General features: G+C 39.0%; 1 protein-coding gene across 2 annotated transcripts; it reads right to left on the bottom strand.

Annotated features, from left to right (window-relative positions):
- Positions 1-233: 233 nt before the first annotated feature.
- On the bottom strand, positions 234-9,084 carry LOC103724044 (DNA-directed RNA polymerase III subunit rpc6). Of its 2 annotated transcripts, none has more exons than XM_008815178.3 (3): positions 8,897-9,084; positions 8,418-8,487; positions 234-1,183 (listed from the first exon to the last, which is right to left on the bottom strand). In XM_008815178.3, exon 3 carries the CDS (start codon positions 1,161-1,163, stop codon positions 465-467), a length of 699 nt encoding a protein of 232 aa, XP_008813400.2. In that variant the 5' UTR covers positions 1,164-1,183; positions 8,418-8,487; positions 8,897-9,084; the 3' UTR covers positions 234-464. The 2 variants fall into 2 exon arrangements, with proteins under 2 accessions (XP_008813400.2, XP_008813399.2); XM_008815177.3 differs by having other exon boundaries at positions 234-1,186; positions 8,897-9,082.
- Positions 9,085-18,946: the final 9,862 nt, after the last annotated feature.

Raw genomic sequence — 18,946 nt, 5'->3', positions numbered from 1 at the left:
TATGGCCCACACAACATATACCAACATGGCCATACATCACGCCAATCAGCTCGTCTCCTTCCTCTGAGCTAATCATCTGGCATGGTGCATGGACTAGATGATTAGCATAGTGCATGGCCACATACAAACGATGTAGGGTATAATTTCTCTCCATGGTGGGATGAACACACCACAAATAGTGCAAATTAAAGTTGGACAAGTGACGCACAGAAAACCATCATCCTGTCAAACTATGGAGCAATACATGCAAAGCTTTGCTAAAATTTCAGCAAATGAAAATAATAATCAGTGAGCAAGTGTACTGATACAGAAAAAGGCCTAGAAACAATTTTCAAAGTATACATTCACAAGATTCTGATCTCCTTCTTTGGATTCGTAAAGGAAAAAACCTGAACCTCAAAACACCCAGAGAGTTGTGGTTCATAAAAGCCTAGAAATATTTCTCCAGGATAACAAGTTCACATCTAAAATTCCAATTTAAGCCACTTGTTGTAATAGATACAAGTCTTTGGTGAGATAATTCCATCTGGTGTGCACTCGCTTATCCGTGGGCAAACTCCACAAGGAATTGATGAAAATGAACCTACTTTGGGACCTTCTCTACCTTTTAAGCTCCTGTAGCAAATCTTCCCTGATTGAACTTTAGAGAAATCTCCAATCCCAGTACTCTTCAATTCCTCGACCTCCTTATCCAGAACCATTGCATTAACAATTTCAACAATCTGCTGCATCGTACACTCAACTTTAAATACCCGTGATTCTTGGATGGACTTGTATATAGCTTCCATCGTGGCAACCTGGAGCCTCTCAATATGCTTCAAACACTGCTCTCGTAGAATCCTAATGAAATCTGTATCAAGGCTTCCATCTGAATACCAAGAACCACCTGATATTTCTTTTGATGGTTCGAACTCCACAGCCATGTAAATTTTTCTTGCCTTATTGTGAATGTTAACAACATCTTTTATAAGATTTTTATTTTGGAGGGACTTCAGGGTTTTAGTGACAACAGTGGTTTGAAGACCTGTCTCTCTTTTCATGTCAGCTGTCCATATTCCAAGGTTCTGCTTGCTCTTGATCAACTCATAGAGGACACGCTCAGTCTCAGAGAGTGGAGGAAGTTTTGTCTTTGAGTCAGGGTGCGGCCGCTTTTGGGGTAACATTTGTGAGGCACTCCTGGCTACTGCTGCGCACATATTTACAATAAAGCAGCATAGGCAAAATAAGTAAACTAATATAATACAAACAATAATACAGTGTCTTTTGGCTGTTCATTGCCCTTCAACATGCCCAAGTTATAATGCAAAAATAAGACTCTGAATTCAAAGAAAACTGCTAATTCATTGAACATGACGTTGTGCTAGAGCAAAACTTTTTTTTCCTAATAAAAGAACTGAAAGTCAAAAAGATAAATATCTTTTTGGTGAAAGCATATTTAAAGTCTTCAAAAAAATTAATCCTTTAAATAATTAGAAAAGAAAACAAAATGATCATTCCTTCAAAACTTTTTAAAATGAATATCTATGATTAACTATCTCTAGAAGAGTTTTGAGGCCTTTAGGCAAATGATGCTCGTCTTTTTATGAAATGTTAATAAATCCAGCATCTAAATATTTCTTTATATGTGTCTCTAAGTTTGTATCGCAACAAATTCTAAACAACCCAGTTTCATTATAAGTGAACACTATTTGACTATTGGATACTTGCAAACACTCCCAAAAAAAAATTCAAACAAAAAAGAGCAAGTCCAAAGCCTAGATTGAAAAAGTGGGGGGCTTAAAAAATGTCAAACTATGGAATAGATCCAAATTCTAAATCAAGTTATGGAAGAAGACAAATAGATAATGGCTTAAAACACAGAAATATGAAAATGAGTACATGTGATGCAAATTTAATGAAAATAGTAGAATCTAGACAAAGTCCCTGTCCAGACAATTATGATATCCCAATTACCTATATACATAACTGATTCACCAAGGATTTTGGTTAAAAATTTAGACTCAATCCCCTTAAAGTTCAAGTTGAGGTTGGGAGCTAGCCCAACCTGCCTTGATCAGATCGCACCCTTACATGATATTATTTTGGAAGGCGAGCAAACATTGTCTCTTCTCAAATAGACAAATAAGCACAAGAAGAGCCTAAGCCAAGGCAGGATTACTAAGCATAGGTATATGGCACAAAGGAAAATTACCTCCACCATTGGTTATTGTTGCTGCCTGTAATAAAAGAGAAGTTGGGATCAATAATCAGGCAGTGTGGCACAAGAGAGGAAAAAGCATTTTGACAGGAGGGAGTGCAGTGGAGGAACGAGAGGGCGGAGGAACCCCTTAGGGGGCATACTAGGTGAGCTTAGATGAAGACAAGGGGAAGAGGAAGCACTCGGGATGTGTCAACCACAATCAAATGTAGTGCCCCGAAAAAACCTGACACAACAGGGACTCGAAAAAATAAAATATATGGAGGCAGGGAGGGATAGAAATTAGGAAAAAATTTTCAGGACATGATTATGGCCCTGTTTGGGGGAGCTGTTGGCAGTAGAGCTGTTGGAAGTAGAGCTGTTAGAAGTAGAGCTGTTGGAAGTAGAGCTTTTATAAAAAGCTGTTTGCTGTTTGGTAACTACATTTCTAAAGTGCTGTGGCACTTTAACATTTGTTTGGTAAACAAACTGAGAAAGTACTTTTGTATGACAAAATGACCATAAAGGACATCATTAGTATTATACAATAGTGCATAATAAAATATAATATATATTAATACATAAATATATGATATAGTATAATATTAATGTAATGTAACATAATATTATTATAATATAGTACTATAACATTGTATACTATAGGATAATATTTTAAAATAATATTAAATTATTTAACATAACATAATATTATATTATATTATATTTATAGTATAATACAATAATAAATGTATAAAATATTATAATTATTAGTATAAATTAATTTTTTACTCTTTTGATGACCATTTATTTCTCTAACAAATTTTCTAACTAGGTGAAAAAATTGGTTAAATAATTACTAATATTTTTATTTATTTATTTATTTATTATTTTATTTCATTGAAATATATTTATTTATTATTTTATTTATTTATTTATTCGTTCATTTATATACATATTTATTTATTTATTTATTTTTCTTTATTTTTCTTTTTTTTTCCTTTTCTTTTTTTTTCTTCTCTTTTTTTCTTTCCTTTTCTTCTTTTTTTTTTCTTTTCTTTTTTCTTCTCTTCTTCTCCTTCCTTCCTCTCTTTCCTTCTTCTCCTTTCTTCTTCTCCCGCGAAGCCGGCGGCGCCGGAAGGGGGACCGGGCCGCGGGAGGGGGGCCGAGATGGCGGGCCGCGGCGGCCGCGGGAGGAGGGGGGCTCGGGACGGGGCCGGGACAGCGGGCCCCGACGGCCGCGGGGGGAGGGGGCCGGGACGGCGGGCCCCGACGACCGCGGGGGGAGGGGGGCTCGGGAGGGGGCCGAGACGGCGGGCCCCGACGACCGCGGGGGGAGGGGGGCTCGGAAGGCGGCCGGGACGGCGTGCCGCGGCGACCGCAGGGGAGGGGGGGCTCGGGAGGGGGCCGGGACGGCGTGCCGCGGCGACCGCAGGGGAGGGGGGGCTCGGGAGGGGGCCGGGACGGCGGGCCCCGACGACCGCGGGGGGAGGGGGGCTCGGGAGAGGGCCGGGACGGCGTACCGCGGCGACCGCGGGGGAGGAGGGGCTCGGAGGGGGCCGGGACGGCGTGCCGCGGCGACCGCGGGGGAGGGAGGGCCTCGGGAGGGGGCCGAGACGGCGGGCCGGCCGGGGAGGCAGCGGCCATGGCGGCCCCTTCCTCCCCTTCCTTTTTTTTTTTTGGCTGTGTGGTGGGTCGCAGCGGCGGGGGGCTCGGGTGGGGGCTGGGGGGCGCGGCCACGGGTGGCCGGCGTGGTGGCTGCCTCCCAAAAAAAAAAAAAAAAAAAAGAGGAGGGCCGACGGCATTGAGGAGAAGGAGATAGAGAGGAAGAGAGAGAGAGGGGGGGATGGTGAGAGAGAAAGAGGCGGTGGGATTGAGATTTTTGGGAGGAAAAAGAAACTTTTAAATGGGGGTATTTTGGTCAAAAATACAGCTTCCCGACAAAGCTGAAAACAGCGTTTTCAGAAAGCTCCAAAATTGAGCTTCTGCCAAAAAGCTGATTTCAGCTTCCCGCAAAAGCTGAAACAGCTTCTTGGAAATTTTACCAAACACACTTTTTTCCCTAAAAGTACTTTTGGAGGGCCAGAAAGTGCTTTTTGGCCCTCCAAAAGCTCCCCCAAACAGGGCCTATAGGTTTCTTCCTTCTTAACTATTATGAAACATGTCCTGCCCATTGCATGCCTATGCAAAGGCCAAGAATATGTTTAATGACTTGATTGCTATGTTCTCTTCATGACCTCACACGAATCAAGGCCAAAATCCAAATCCAGCCTGCTCATATTTTTTTGGGTCAAGATCCAAATCTGACCAAAATTGAAATGATAAAACTTCAGTCAAATAAGTTGCTTTACTGAATTACGTAAAGATAGGATATGGATCAGACATCCAAATCCATTTTCGTTTTATTGATGTAACCATACAATGGATATAAACAAAACTTTGTATCAATGTTAATTTACTTAATTCTAAATGGATATTACCAATCAGATAAATCATTATCCAGATTCATTCCAATATAAATACATATGAATATGAACTAAGTATTAGGCACATACATATGTTCTATGTGAATTTGTATGTCAATCAGATATCTGTTATAACGGTATTTCCACTAAACAAGTAAGGATGAGAATTCAATGCTCACAATATAAGGCACAATAGTAACTGCCACATAGGCAGTCATTTGAACAACTGCCATTGCCTTTTTTTCCCCAGCTAAAGCTTCTTCTTTATATGAAGCACTAAGCCCTTGCAAAATAAATCGAGTTCTACTTTCAAATTGATAATACCAATATTACTAATAATATAAATAATACCCTCGGATTATTGTGCCATCTCTCTCTTTCTCTAACGCATGCAATATCCACTAGACATCAACCTACAAAAGGCAATCCTACACTATGTATGTCACAATTGTCCATTTCATTCTTCTATCTTTAAAAGAAAAGGACAATACTAAACTTGGCCTATATCTTAGTCATCAATTCCATGCTCGGTCTATTTTTTCCCCAGATTTATATACATCACAGCGATCAAAATATGGTATATCAATTCAGGAGGATCACCAGACTCGATGTGGACTTGGGAGGTAAAATGCACATGGGAAAGGTTGTTGGAGGGTCATCTTATTGTATAATATAAAGTCAAATTTCCAGACAGATTTTTATAGGCTTCATGATTACATCAGTGTCTGGTTTTAAAGGTCTCTTAGATGTTAGGATGAAAGGAATGTCAACAAGTGCCTTCTGATATAGTTATCATGACTCTTACAATATTTATAATTTTTCCAAATTTCAAATGTAAAGCTTGAACAAACAATGTAAATTTCATTAAGATAGAAGGAATAACATCATTAATCACAAAAACAATTGTTGTGAAGGCCTGGGTCGGGTCCACTTGACCGGCCCAAGCTTGGCCCAAAAGGGGATGACAACGTGTACACCCCATGTGGCCAGTCGAGTCCTCTCCGGCAATTTTGGTTGGTATTAGGAATTCTAGGGTCGCGGGGACCCTAGGGCTCCTCTATAAGAGAGAGCCCCCACCCTCCAAAACCCTCCACCTTGAGCAATTTTTCTATCTTCTCTCTCTTTCTTCCCCTTTTTCCCATTGAGGTCAGGGTCGTCGTCACTGTGCTCGTCGAAAATCAGGGTTGCCGATGCTCTGGAGCCAAGGTAACACTCTGTCCTTTTTCCCTTTTTCTTGTTCTTCTTCCCACAACTTGGAATCACGACCGTCGGCCGAAAAATCGGCCGAAAATTGATCAAAAAAAAGGATTCCCTGTTTTGCTCTATTTTGCTTTCTTCCTCTTTTTTCGACCACCGGCACTGCCATTGCTGCCTCTTGATGTCGGACCTTCGGTTGAGTTCTGCAGCATTTCTACTTTCCTCCACGGTGGAGTTATGGCCGTCGGTGAGCGGCCAACGGCCGAAACTAAGAAAAGGCTCTAGTTCCCTTGTTTTTCGGGCATTTTTCTTAAATTTTCTTGCCGGCTGGCCTCCGCCACTGACCATCCACCACCACCGACCGCCAGCCAAGTCCCCTGCACGACCCCCGACGATCCCCACTTCTCTTTCCTCTTTCTCTCTCTTGAATCTCTCTACTTTTTCTCTCCTATTTCTCTCTTCTTTCTGTTTCTCTCTCTAAACAGACATAGATCCTAGTATGGTATCCCATCGATCTTTTCTTTGGATTCGGAATAACCCCTGTAAAGAAGCCCTGAACTGCCCTGGTGCCCAGGCAGCCTGTCGGACCGACCATCCCGGCCATGTTGAGTATTTCTGAAATCCACGGATGATGAACCTGTCGAACGACCTTGACCCTAATCAAGTTTGTACCCTATGATTCATTAAGCGAATCATTTAGACCAGACCCCACACGGAACCAATGTATGCCCAATCAAGCCTTCTCTTATTATTTTTAATTCTATTAAAGTTATCAAATAAAATTTAATTTCGTTTTTAATATTTTTAAATAGGTTTAGCAGATTTGGCTAGTGACGTTTGACGGTCAAAGACAAAAGTGGTAAGTAAATCTTACACTCCTTACTATTTTTCAAATTATCATGTTTTCTATGCATAAGATTTCTATGAAGATATCATATTTTTCTTCAAATTATGGATCAGCATTTGTGTTATAAAAATCATACTTTATTATGAAAAATAGTTTCATAAATATTTTTAATGAAAATAGCTTATTATGAAATATGAATATGATCATGTCATTTAGTATTTTCATCTATTTGTGTATGTTTTAAGAAAAAATATATATATTCTAAATGCTCTCGGATGGCTATGTATGACCTCCTAGAATTGGAAAAGATCGACATCCGAAGCTAGCATCCATATAAAATACGATCATGCTAGCGGATATAAAATTAGCATATGAAACATGAATCTTTGTCAATTACAAAACATGGCCCTGTCACAAATATAAAGTGGCCGTAGCATAAATATATGTGACCAATATTTTGAAACTATGATATGCTAAATGGCAGAAAAATGATTTATAAATTTATTTACAATATAAACTTAAAACTGTTTATAAAAAATGAATGATTTGTTCATGCATGATTTACTTTATGACTTGCTTTAATTTATTGTACTATGAAACGCTTTATTTTTGCAATAACTATTATTTTCTTTAAATGATGCATTGATATAAAAAAATTTACGCTTGATCCGGTAAGATAGTATAAGTTTTATTTACTGAGTTGTCGCTCACATATCATTTTTTTTTCAGATGAGTAGGGTCGGTATGAAGAAGTATGGTCCAGACTTGAAGTTCGCACTAGTGAGCTTGGCGATTTATAGCATAATTTTAGCTCTTCAGTTGGTTATCAATTTGTAGTTTGGTAATTTTCTAAATATTGTGGATTATGAGTTTGGTATTTATGTTTGGATTTAGATGTTCTGAACCGATGTTTATTTTATTATTTAATGGATGATGAAATTGAACTTTATTTATTATATTTTGTATGAGAAGGATTTGGAGGCTATATGTAATTAGCGGCTTCATGTTATCATAAGTTGTATCCCTTGGTAGCATGGCCATGTTGTGTCCCGAATTTGGGGTGTGACAATTGTCATGCAAGACATGACAACAGAAGGTTGAAAATTAATTGACAGATACCTTTATGTTAGTTTGTGGTTCTGTTTTAGACTGTTGGGCTTGGATTAATTCTAATGGTGCTTTTGGTGGGGATTATCTGGTTGAAAAGCTGTTTTGGTGATTGTTCCGTATTCACAAAGGTTGGTTTTCTTTGTCAATGGGTATTTTCAACAAGGATATCTTGCACCGGATTCTTTCTAGCATACAGGGTCCTTTAGAGCATCACGATAGAATGTGCTTGTGGAATGAGTTACAAGTCTTAGGGATTAGTTTCAACTTTCAAGTGATGTTTTAAAACCTGGACTGATGATTGAACCGGAAAAGGGACCAGGTCATGATCACCTGTTCAACCACCAGGTCAGGCGGAATCGAACAGTGACATCATAACGACATAATTACAAGTATATAGTAAATTTTTTTAGAAATTGCTAGCATTCTTCTAACAACTTTTAGCAGTCTTTATTATCACATAGCATTACAATAATGTATGATATCATGTTATTACCATACAGAGCTCAAGTTTTTAATAAGTAACACCAACGTCAGGAACAAGTATCACAAAATCACGAAAATTAGAAGATAATAATTAGATATGCAATTTAACAAACTGAAATTTGAAATGTGTTTAGAAAATTACCAAATGTCCAGCAGCAAAGAATCTTTCTTTATAATCTCAGCTTCCTTCACTTTCTAAGACCGAGAAAAATCTGAAAACAAGGAAAAACAATAAACTTTCACCAGGTTATGAATTGAGAATTGACTGCTTTCATTGAAGAAGACGTGGAGCTCAGCCATAGGCCTACTGTGTTGCTTCAATCCTGCTGGATCCAGACTCTAGCCCTTGCTGGGCGGAGACAGAGAGAGTGGATAGAGTGAAGGGGAGCAGTGGAGGGAAGCTGGGGAAGTTTATGAAGAGAGAGAGAAAGAGAAGGGAATGGCGGCGGGATGGCTGTCGGATCTGCGCCGACTGCCGCCGTCGACCAGCATCCGATGGACGCACCGATGGGAGGAAGAAGAATAGGAAGAGAGAGGGGGGTCGACGTTTCGGGCTGGGCATCGCCGGCCGCTGGCAGCGTGGACCGTGGAAGAGAGAAACTGAGACGGAGAGAGGCTTACCTCTGGTGGGCATCGTCCACCGCCGACCGTGCACCGCCGTCGGCCGCTGGCAGCGTGGAGCAGGAGGAGGAGGAGGAGGAGGAGGAGGGCGAGGAGGACATAGAAGGGAGAGGACAAGAGGTTTGATTACTCGATCGATTGGAGCCCTAATTCCCAGTTCCGGACCCAAATCCCCACCCGCCGACAAACTAACTGGTTCAAATACAATGCCGGTTTGGACGAATCTCCGATTCAACCGGGCTGGGCCTTGGAATAGATTTCGTTTTCTGTCCTTGCAACGACTGGACCTTGAAGCAAAATGTTTCGTCATATGCACTTGCTTACTGGAGAATAATTTCCGTGAGTATCAGCGCATGGTGAAATTAGCACTTTAATACTCAGGCTTTCTGATTTGGATCTGACGAAGCTGTGAAGCATTCCTCTTTTAACTATCAAATTCAATATCTGTAGCTTTACAGTTATTGCCATAAGTTTTTAGATTATATTGTGATGTCCAAAGCAAGAAATGTTGTGCTAGTACCATGACCCGTACCGGCTGCCCGACAACACAATTCAGTATGGTATTGTGTTGTTCCGTACTGAATCTATATCGACACAGCAAGCCTGGAGGAAGAGGGGGTAGAGGAAGAAGGGGAGAGGAAGAGAGAGAGAGGGGGGAGGGATGGAGAGGGAGAGAGAGGAAAAGGGTGGAGATGGTCGGAGGTGGCCCATGAAGGGGCGAAAGAAGGGCTATGCTCTCAATTCACGTCTTTCATTCGAGATAGGAGACCCAAGGGTGGGCGGGGGGCGAGCCAACTTCATCTAAATCTTCACAATAAAAAAGGGCCCCTCGACTTCTATTTCGAACAAGGATAAAGCCCTTCCTCCACTCAGACCTGACCACAATTCTGAAACCACCGGTTCTGGTTCCACAAAAACCTAGAACCTTAACCGTAACCGAAAATAGTCGGTTCGGTTCTGGTTCCGGTTCTAGACGGTTCCGGTTCCGGTTCTAAATGGTTTCAATAATACAACTAGATAACATTATAAAAAAAATAATAAGTTACATTAAATAAATTTGAACCATTTCTTCTTTTTTTTCGGTTCGAACCGGAACCGAACCGCCGATTCCGGTTCCGGTTTCGGTTCGGTTCCATCAAACCTAAAATCTTAACCGAACCGTATTCCTCAAGGTTCCAGTTCGGTTAAGAACCGTGAGACACTGTTCTGGTTCCAGTCTGGTTCTCCGGTTAGAACCGGACCGTGGTCAGGTCTACCTCCACTCCTCCTTGGACCTCCGCCCCTCCTCTGGCCATCCCCCTCTCTCTCCCTCCCCCCCTCTCTCTTCCTTCTCCCTCCTCCCAACCTTCGCCAAATTCTCAAATCGAGGGGCGGAACAGTGCCGATTCATCTCTGGTACATCTTGGTATGCCCCAAACTGCCTAGTGAACCTTGGTCCAAAGTAATTAGTATGGTTGCTTTTTTTAAGTCCAAATTATGTTAACAAAGGCCATAAGAATCTTCTGGTAGTTTATAACATTTAATGTGATGCAGAATGAAAAGGTGATTGGCGAGAAAGGCTTAGACAATCTGAAAAAGTGGAGAAAAATCTCTTAAAAATTTTATTAAAGCCGAACTATCTCAATTGAGTGGTTACAATAAATATTTATAGAGATCTTCTCCTTCTAGAATAAGAAACTTCCTCAGGATATATTCTCTATCTAAAGTTAAAAAACTTACTAGGCTAGAAAAGTGCAAGAAAATATGCCTTGTTTATGATTACTAAATTAAGTCATCTAAAATTTTCAAAATAAAGAAAGGGCCCTCGATGTTTGTTTTGAACAAAACAAAGGAATCGAGGATAAAGCCCTTCCTCCACCCCTCCCCTCCTCCGGCCATCCCCCACCCTTGTTACAAGTTCGATATTGTTAAAATAAATATTGTTTATATAGTTAGGAAATAAGAATCTATCCTTCCATAATTTCTTCATCTTGAACCAAAGTTTTGTCACTAGCATCTTTCCTTGTCTCTGATGGCAACTCTGCCTATGATCCCACCAGGTGGACACTCCACCCCTAACCCTTTATGTGACAAACTTGACTCCTTTCTCATCTAGCATATCCATCATCTCAAAGAACTTCTCAACCTCATAGATTCAATTTAGAAAGGCCTCGATATCCAAGTTTCTACTAAAACTAGGAATATCGACTTTAAGACGGTAGCCTTGGTCTTCATATGAGGTCTTGCTTCCCTTTGATATGCTGCATATCCTCCATCGTCTAAATCATCAACATAGGATGGCAGCCTACGTTGATTTGCAGGACCGTAACAATTAATAAGCTGATTGCGAGCATGATTTCTAGCACGGTTGTTCCTACCTTCTTCACAATTTCTAGTGGGGGTACGCCCCAAACCAGCCAATATCTTGCGGATTTCTTTGAATCCATGATCCATCACTTAGCGTTGAGCCTCCAACGCCACCTAAAGGGCCTGCAACCTATGATCACCATTGACAGAATGGTTGCACCTATGAACGGGTTTCACATTCAAAATCAATCATTTATGTTTTAAACACAAGTTTAATAGGATGTTAGTGAAAGAATATATAATTCAGGCCTATAATCTTCTTTTCCAAAATCAAAGTGTGGGTTAAACAGCTTAAAGTCAGAACCTATCATCTTTCCACCTTCTTTAGCAATAAGGTGATGTCATTTTTAAAGATGCAAAGTCTTTGCTGTGATCTCTACTAATAAAAATTTCAATTTAACACCCAGCCCATCTAATAAGGAACTAAACCTAGTCTACTCGATTGGCCCAGATGTAAGGGCTGGAGTAGGAGACGGATAAAAAAAAATACAACCCTCTTCGACTTAGAGTAGGAGATGGAAAAAAAAAGATAGAGTGTTGTTCGACTTGGAGTAGGAGACGGACTCCTCCTCCATCCCAATTTTCTACATAAGCTAGAAAACCTAGCCTCCAATAGCTATTTAAACACCCCTACACCACCTTTCGCCTCACCACCGATAGGTTTTATTGATCACCACCACAAGTTCCTTTCTCCTTCTTCTCTTTATGTTGAACGATCTTGGCTCAAAATGCTCGCTGGAGATTTCAATTAAGTGCTTACCAGAGTCTTAGATTCTAAAAGGGAGTCCTCTTTCTTCTTCTCTCCTAGATCTTCTCTTTTCTCTCTCCTTTTCTCTCTTTCTCTCTCTTCACTACTCTTTCTCTCTCTTGAAATCCTTTGGACATGTGGAGGTTCAAACTTCTTTATAGGCCTGGATGATCCTTGACCTTAGGAGGGGTTCCGAGTCTTTTGGATCTGCATTATGTGGCCCTAGGAGGGTTCCGAATCAGCATTATGTGGCTCTAGGAGAGGGTTCGAGCTGATCTTGTTATGATCATCTAACATAACCCATGGACGGTTATGATTATTCTGATGATGAGATCCGGCTCTGTAGATGAGCAATCATCTAGGTAAGAAGGTCGTAGGCAAACTTATTTGATACCCCGAGCGCATAGATCGAAGAGTGAATCAATATTCATTGTACTTGAGTCTGAGACCATAGAGGTAAGAATCTTTGTATACCCGCCTGCATGTTTATAGATATTTTGTACACATCTATATATAATATGCTAATGATCAAGATAAGTAAGTTGCAAATTTTTTTTTATAATGGCTTCGGTATTAAATTATATTTTGATTATGTATGCTTATAATTGATAGTATGATGGATGCATATAACTTACATTTGCATAATCGGACTAATAGATGTAGTGCTCGAACTAACCATGTTATATAGATTGCCCCGTCACGGGCCAAAAATATGACACATATTGATTGCCCCGTCATAGGTTGGAAATGTGACACCTGTTGATTGCCCTGTTATGAGAGAAAAATGTAATCGTAGTTAGTCTAAAGCTAAAAATAAAAAAATTGATGTGTGGATGTAGACTTGATTGAATGAATAAGGACTTGGGCTGATCTCATTATCATCGATTGCTCCATCACAGGCTAGAAATATGGTACTATCGATTGTCCTCACGAGCGGTAAATGTGACACCTATTAATTGCCCCATCATCGGCAGGAAATGTGATCAGAATTTAGTCCAAAGTTGAAAAAATAATTGATCTTGAATCTGGATCGGGTTAAAAAAGAACAGAATCATAAGTTGCTTGAAAATACTACTAACGATTTATGAGATATCATATGATATATCACTCTTGAGTGGTTAGACTTTTATTGATATTTGACGTACATATGTTTACCGTTTATTCTAGTATTATTGATAGTCGGTTTGTGATTTTATGATAAGTGTATAACAAGTACTTGCTATTTTCAAATTGATATTATTGTATTGGTGTGGATGTATAGAGATTCTTACTAGACTACAAATCTCATACCATGTCTTTTCTTTTTCTTTTAAAGTTGCAAGATGCTTCATACTTAGCTATTTTGGGATCACAGGTGAAAGGATGAATATATAAGCCATCTAGATGATTAAATTTTGTAATTACACAAGTTTTGTTATTGAGGGTGTAATAAATTTTCAGGCCGTGTCTCGTAGCTGATCTAGGTTCGGGGCGACATTCGACTAGAAAAAACCATCAGTTCTAAGAATTCTTGGTTAAACCAGAGCATCAAGTGCAATTGCATATGCACAATGCCCCTTTTTTTCATTACCTTTTTCCCTTCTAACCTGGAAAGCAGGGGGTCGCGTTATTTTTTCTGCCAGATAATCAGGTTATAGCAAGAGAGAAACTACTCACAGATCATAGGCTCTTTGTGTGGCACTTTCATCAGAAAAACTTCCAACTTTCTAAAGTGAGCATAACTGTGTCATGATAACCTTTTAAACGAAAAACCAACCGCTTATTCTACTCACCAGAAGATTAATGTTTAAGCTTTATGCAGCAAACTGAAATTAAACATTTCAAGTGTAACATCATATATGCCCAGTTATGGAGTCACATATTGACCTATGATATTCTTGACCAGAGCTGGAGGATTACAAGATAAAGATGGGGGCCTGTAAGAGTTGCTTATGGGAAAAGATGATGAGCTTCTCCAGGCAGAAAAACACCGATGTTGCAGAAGATTGCATCCAGGTTCAGCTTAGTTGAGCAACTATTTTGGTTTGATTTGCCAAATCTAAGAATTAAAACTGCAGACAGTGAAGCAAATGTTAGTTGCTGACAAGCATGTTCTGCCTGCTGATCATTAGACTTAAATTAGGACAGTTGCAGCAGGCAATATGTTTTATGTATCATGGCCACAAATTTGTTAGTATTGATGACCTCTATCGCTAATTTGTCTGACATGTATGCGCCGTAAAATCACAGCAAAGTACAAGTGATTTGGTTTTCTTTTTTTCAGAAAATGGCAACAACGTTATGAGCTACCATGTAGCATAACTAGAAATTCATCAAGGCATTTGATCTGGTGTCAAACTAGAGAATGTGGGTACACCAACAAAAGATTTTGGGGCGCTCTTCGCCCGAATCAGTGCTCATTTCTGAGTAGCCAATGATGAGGTTCCATTGATAAACCCTTAATTGTTGGTTGGTGCAGTTTTAAGCTGAACAACTTGATGACAGACTGAGAAGAGATTTGAAATAAGGGCTTATATGTTGTGGTCCACTCAAAATCAAGACTCAAATTTGAAAATAATTGTTTATGTGCTGTGGCTCATGCAGAATCAGTTCTTCCGAAAATTTGTCTTGAAGTTTGGTGCTTATGAGTTTCTTGATGCTACAGTCATAGTTCTCTCATAACCTTGTAGTGTGTTTAGATAGTATAGGGGGGTAAAGGATGCAGGAATGTGGATTGCTCTATGCAAGATACAAGACCAACAGAACTTAACTAATAAGCAATGAGGTACTAAGTTGGTGATGGTTTTCCTTCAGCCTTATTATCAGGTCATTATCAATAGTGATATCTGCAATAAATCTGCTGAAGTAATTAATCATTCTGTTTGTATTGTTTCCTTGACAACTTCTGGTGCACTCCTTTCCCAGCATCTACCTAGCTTTGAGAGTCGTAGAGTCTTTTTCGCATGAATGCAATGTTTTTATTTCTCTTATATATCCAAGCATCATAGCATGGTTGCTGCTTAATCAATTGGGTGGGTTTCCCTCCCTTTCAGTCAAAGGAGAGAGGTTTCTCTTAGATATGTATGAACTAAGTTATTATTCTTATTGACAGCAACAGATGTGTTTACTCTTTTGAAAATTATTGTCCAAGACTGAGATAACTACTCTTATTTTCTACTTTGTCTTCTTCTGAAATATGCTGCTTACATTCCTTAAAAACTTAATTTCTCTTGAAATCTTGTATAGCACAAAATTCATTCCAACAGGGTTTGGAAAATATATGTTCAGGTTTTTGTGTATATGCATTAAGACAATTTTTGAAAGGTATATATTTCAGGCAGCTGTTTTAGTGCCTTATTTAGAAATTAGGTTTCGATATCGCTTCAATCTCGAATATAGCCGGACTTTGATGATACTTCACTGCTCTCCACATGATTCTGTAATCTGTGCTCATGCAGCTGTCTTAGCTCTTTCTGCTCAGACACAGTTTAATGCACTATTTCACCTGGAAAATGTGTTTCTGCCTCAGCTAAATCTGTTCCATAGTGCCAGAGTTGCCCATCCATGTGGTAGTCTTGCCTTTTCCCCTTTTTTTCAGGGTAATTAAGTTGCCTTTTCTTTTATTCCTGACACTAAGTCATTCTAATTGTTTTTCACAAACCACTGACTGACTATTTAGCTGAAGCTAACAGCTGCTAGCTTAACATAGTTCATATTCTGCTTTGCAAGCTGAATGTATAGTTCTTGTAACATCAATCAAAGAATTTTCGCTTGCTCGACGGCATAGAAGGCAGATGGTGTATAATAGGCATTCGAATTTCCTGTTAATAGATATGATATATCTATGCCTATATCTTGCCTCCATCCAGAATAAGGAGTAATTGTTGTGATTTTGATTAACAGTCTTACCTTTTAATTGAAATTCAGAAACAGAAATTAAAATTAGAAGTTGATTATTAACATTGTGGGTAGCGATTATTAGAATTTATGGTATATGGGTATTCCGGTCAGTATCATAACGTATCAGCCACAAACTAGAACGGTTTGTAATCTCAATATGGTATTTGGCCCGAACTAGCAGTTCTAATCAGTTAGGCTGAGTAAGGCCCTGTACTATTTCAAATAACCAGAAAACCCCCGAGGTTTAAACTAGAACAACCTCACTTCTAATCAATGTACGCCATCTCTAAGGCCCCATATCAATGCCACTCTATCTCTATATTGGTACATCCAATATGGGAGTCGGTTCAGCCAAATGTCAGTATGCCTTCAGTATTATATATCGGTATCGAATTAATATGATATGGTATACTCTATACCATCCAATTTATTTTAGTATAATGTACCATACTTTTAACTGTAATAAAATATGAGCAATTTCTGTCTTAATCTACTGTTTAGGATCTTGGCTTGAATCAGAATTTAATGTAAGATCGGAATCTGAAGCTTTAATTCAGACTGTCTGAGTCACACAAAGCAAATTCCGTTTGCCATGAAACAAGTAATGTTGCTGAATGCTGATGGAACTTTTATATATGGAAGTACAAGCGACAGCCACACCATGATACTCCAATTATTTTCTTCTTCTTAAAGTGGTTTCCCAACTGAGGGGTGGGAAAAGAAGAACATAGGATCCTTTTGTACTGTGTTCAGAAATTATGATGTAATGAAAACAAACTTGAATCATGATGCCATTGAGACCAACATTTCCTAAGTAGAAATGACTTTGAAGTTTTCTAATCTTTGGGAACTTTAAACTTACTTGATATAACTGACATAGGGAGGGACAGAGTGGACTCCTTGGGCACTTGTTCTGGAACAAGTTCTGAGCGCAATATAATGATGATGTAGAGGCAAAGGACCGGGCGCCGTTTAATCTGACTGCATAATTGTAGGTAGATGGAAACTGCACTAATACTTCAATACATCCAAAAGGTAAATTCAGAATGAACATCAATATTTGTCGATCTCCGTCCTATCTCCAATGATTATCACATCTATCCTGTCATGATTGTCTGAAACTTGGTTATGTATTTCCGTTCTAAGTTCAAACACCTCTCTCGGCTTCTTATTTGAAGAGGAGCCATTCAATATCATAAATAGATTGGAGTACTAACAATACTTTGGGCATTGCAGTAAGAGTCTTCCGTGTGAATTTAATCTTCTGAAAAACTGTTATGGTGGGAATGCAGACTACTTACTTCCTCTGATGCCATTGCAATGAAAAAAAACAAAAAAAAAACGATTGATATAATTGAGAAGGATTACTCATTTTCTACACTTCCAACCTTTTTTTCTAGCAGTTATAACTTTTTATTCCTTGATTTATTCACTGATGCCTAATGATATCTTATTCTATGCAAGAAATACAACTCGACGGATACGCTTAAAACTTCTGACAAGACTTTAGCTATCAATCACTTCATAACTCTTTCCTACGTTCTTGCACTGCTCTCTTTTATGAAATTGCAGAAAGAAAGCAATTTATTTTTCTGGTCGTCATGCGATACTGCCAAACAAATAATAGTACTAAATCAAATTATTTTATTCTCATTGGTGGGAAACGCTGTTCGCCGTGCCCCACGGACACGTTCAATTCAGCGAGCAGCGCCGTCCAGGCAATGGTTAGGAAATTGGATATGCCGCTCAGCCTGTCGTACCTGAAACCTACCTGCCCTTTAATCTATTTTTTAACTTTATTCCCTTTCATATTATGATTATGATTTCCATCATTATCATCATTTGGCCACGTAACAACCACGTTAATAAAAGAGCTTAAGGATGCGTTTCGTTCACGTTCACAATCCGAATCGAAATCGAAATCAGAAGCGAAATGGTTTGAAATAGAAATCTATATCAGCGAACATGTTTGGTTTGTGATAGAAGTCAAAATCAAAATTGAAATAGAATTTGAATATTAGAATAGAGTAGGAATTGAATTTTAGGAGGTTGAAGCATTTTCAATCTCTTCTCGAATCGAAATGAAAAGAAGCTTTCCAACTTAAAAATCACTCATTTTCATTTTCATTGAAGTTCAATCGTCCCCAACCAAATATGTCCTAAATAATTCTTATTCATTTCTATACAACTCCGTGATTTTTTTTTATTTTCAGACTTCAATGATTACATTTATATAAGGATTGTATAATATCGCTATCTAACCAAAAAAATAAGTTTAAATAATTGCATTCTAATTTTTTAGCATCCATCCATACTGTCAGGCTGTCAGCTAGTGAGTTGCCTGATAGAAAATTTCGAGAAAGTGGTAGCTGATCTAATCCCAATTCCGCAGAATGGCCGGACCATACAAAGGATCCCGTCCAACGAATTCACTTAGCTTAGAAGGCATGTTTGATTAATGGGATTTGCCAATGGAACAACCCTAAACCTTTATGTTTTATATTATTCTATTTCTGCTGTAGCGGTAGGTGAATATGACCCCATCAAGATTAGGGGAAAAAAGGGAGACCCTCACCCAACACGCAAATTGGTCATGACTCCAGCTATCCCTCCTTGTAGGTTGTAATTATGCAATAACTAGCTAAATAATATATGGTGTACTACTTTCTTTTTTAGTCAGCAAGTGGCCTCTTTCTTAGAACACCCAATTCCTATATTTCGGTATGTCATTAAGATGTCTCCTCTAGTGTTAGAATTTAGGGTATGTTTGGTTCATGATTGAAATATTGAAATCAAAATTGGAATAAACTGGAATGAAAATCAGAATGGCCATATTGTTGACATGTTTGGCTTTTGATCAGACTTAGAATGAATTTTGAAAACTAGAAAAGAGTAAAGATTATATTTTGAAGGATCTAGGCGTTCACATTTTTCCTCTGAAATTCGAATAGAAATGGAACTTTCCTCAACCAAACGGTTAGGATAGAATCATTTATTCCTATTTCAATTCTAAAGTCCAACTTCTCTCAACCAAAGATGTCTTTAGTTTTTACCTTTTTCTTTGGAAAAAAAGAGGC

This window comes from Phoenix dactylifera, unplaced genomic scaffold (genome assembly GCF_009389715.1).
Source record: "Phoenix dactylifera cultivar Barhee BC4 unplaced genomic scaffold, palm_55x_up_171113_PBpolish2nd_filt_p 000092F, whole genome shotgun sequence".
Lineage (NCBI taxonomy): Eukaryota > Viridiplantae > Streptophyta > Magnoliopsida > Arecales > Arecaceae > Phoenix > Phoenix dactylifera.
Note: the sequence above shows the minus strand (reverse complement) of the source record. Positions and strands in the feature narration are given on the sequence as shown.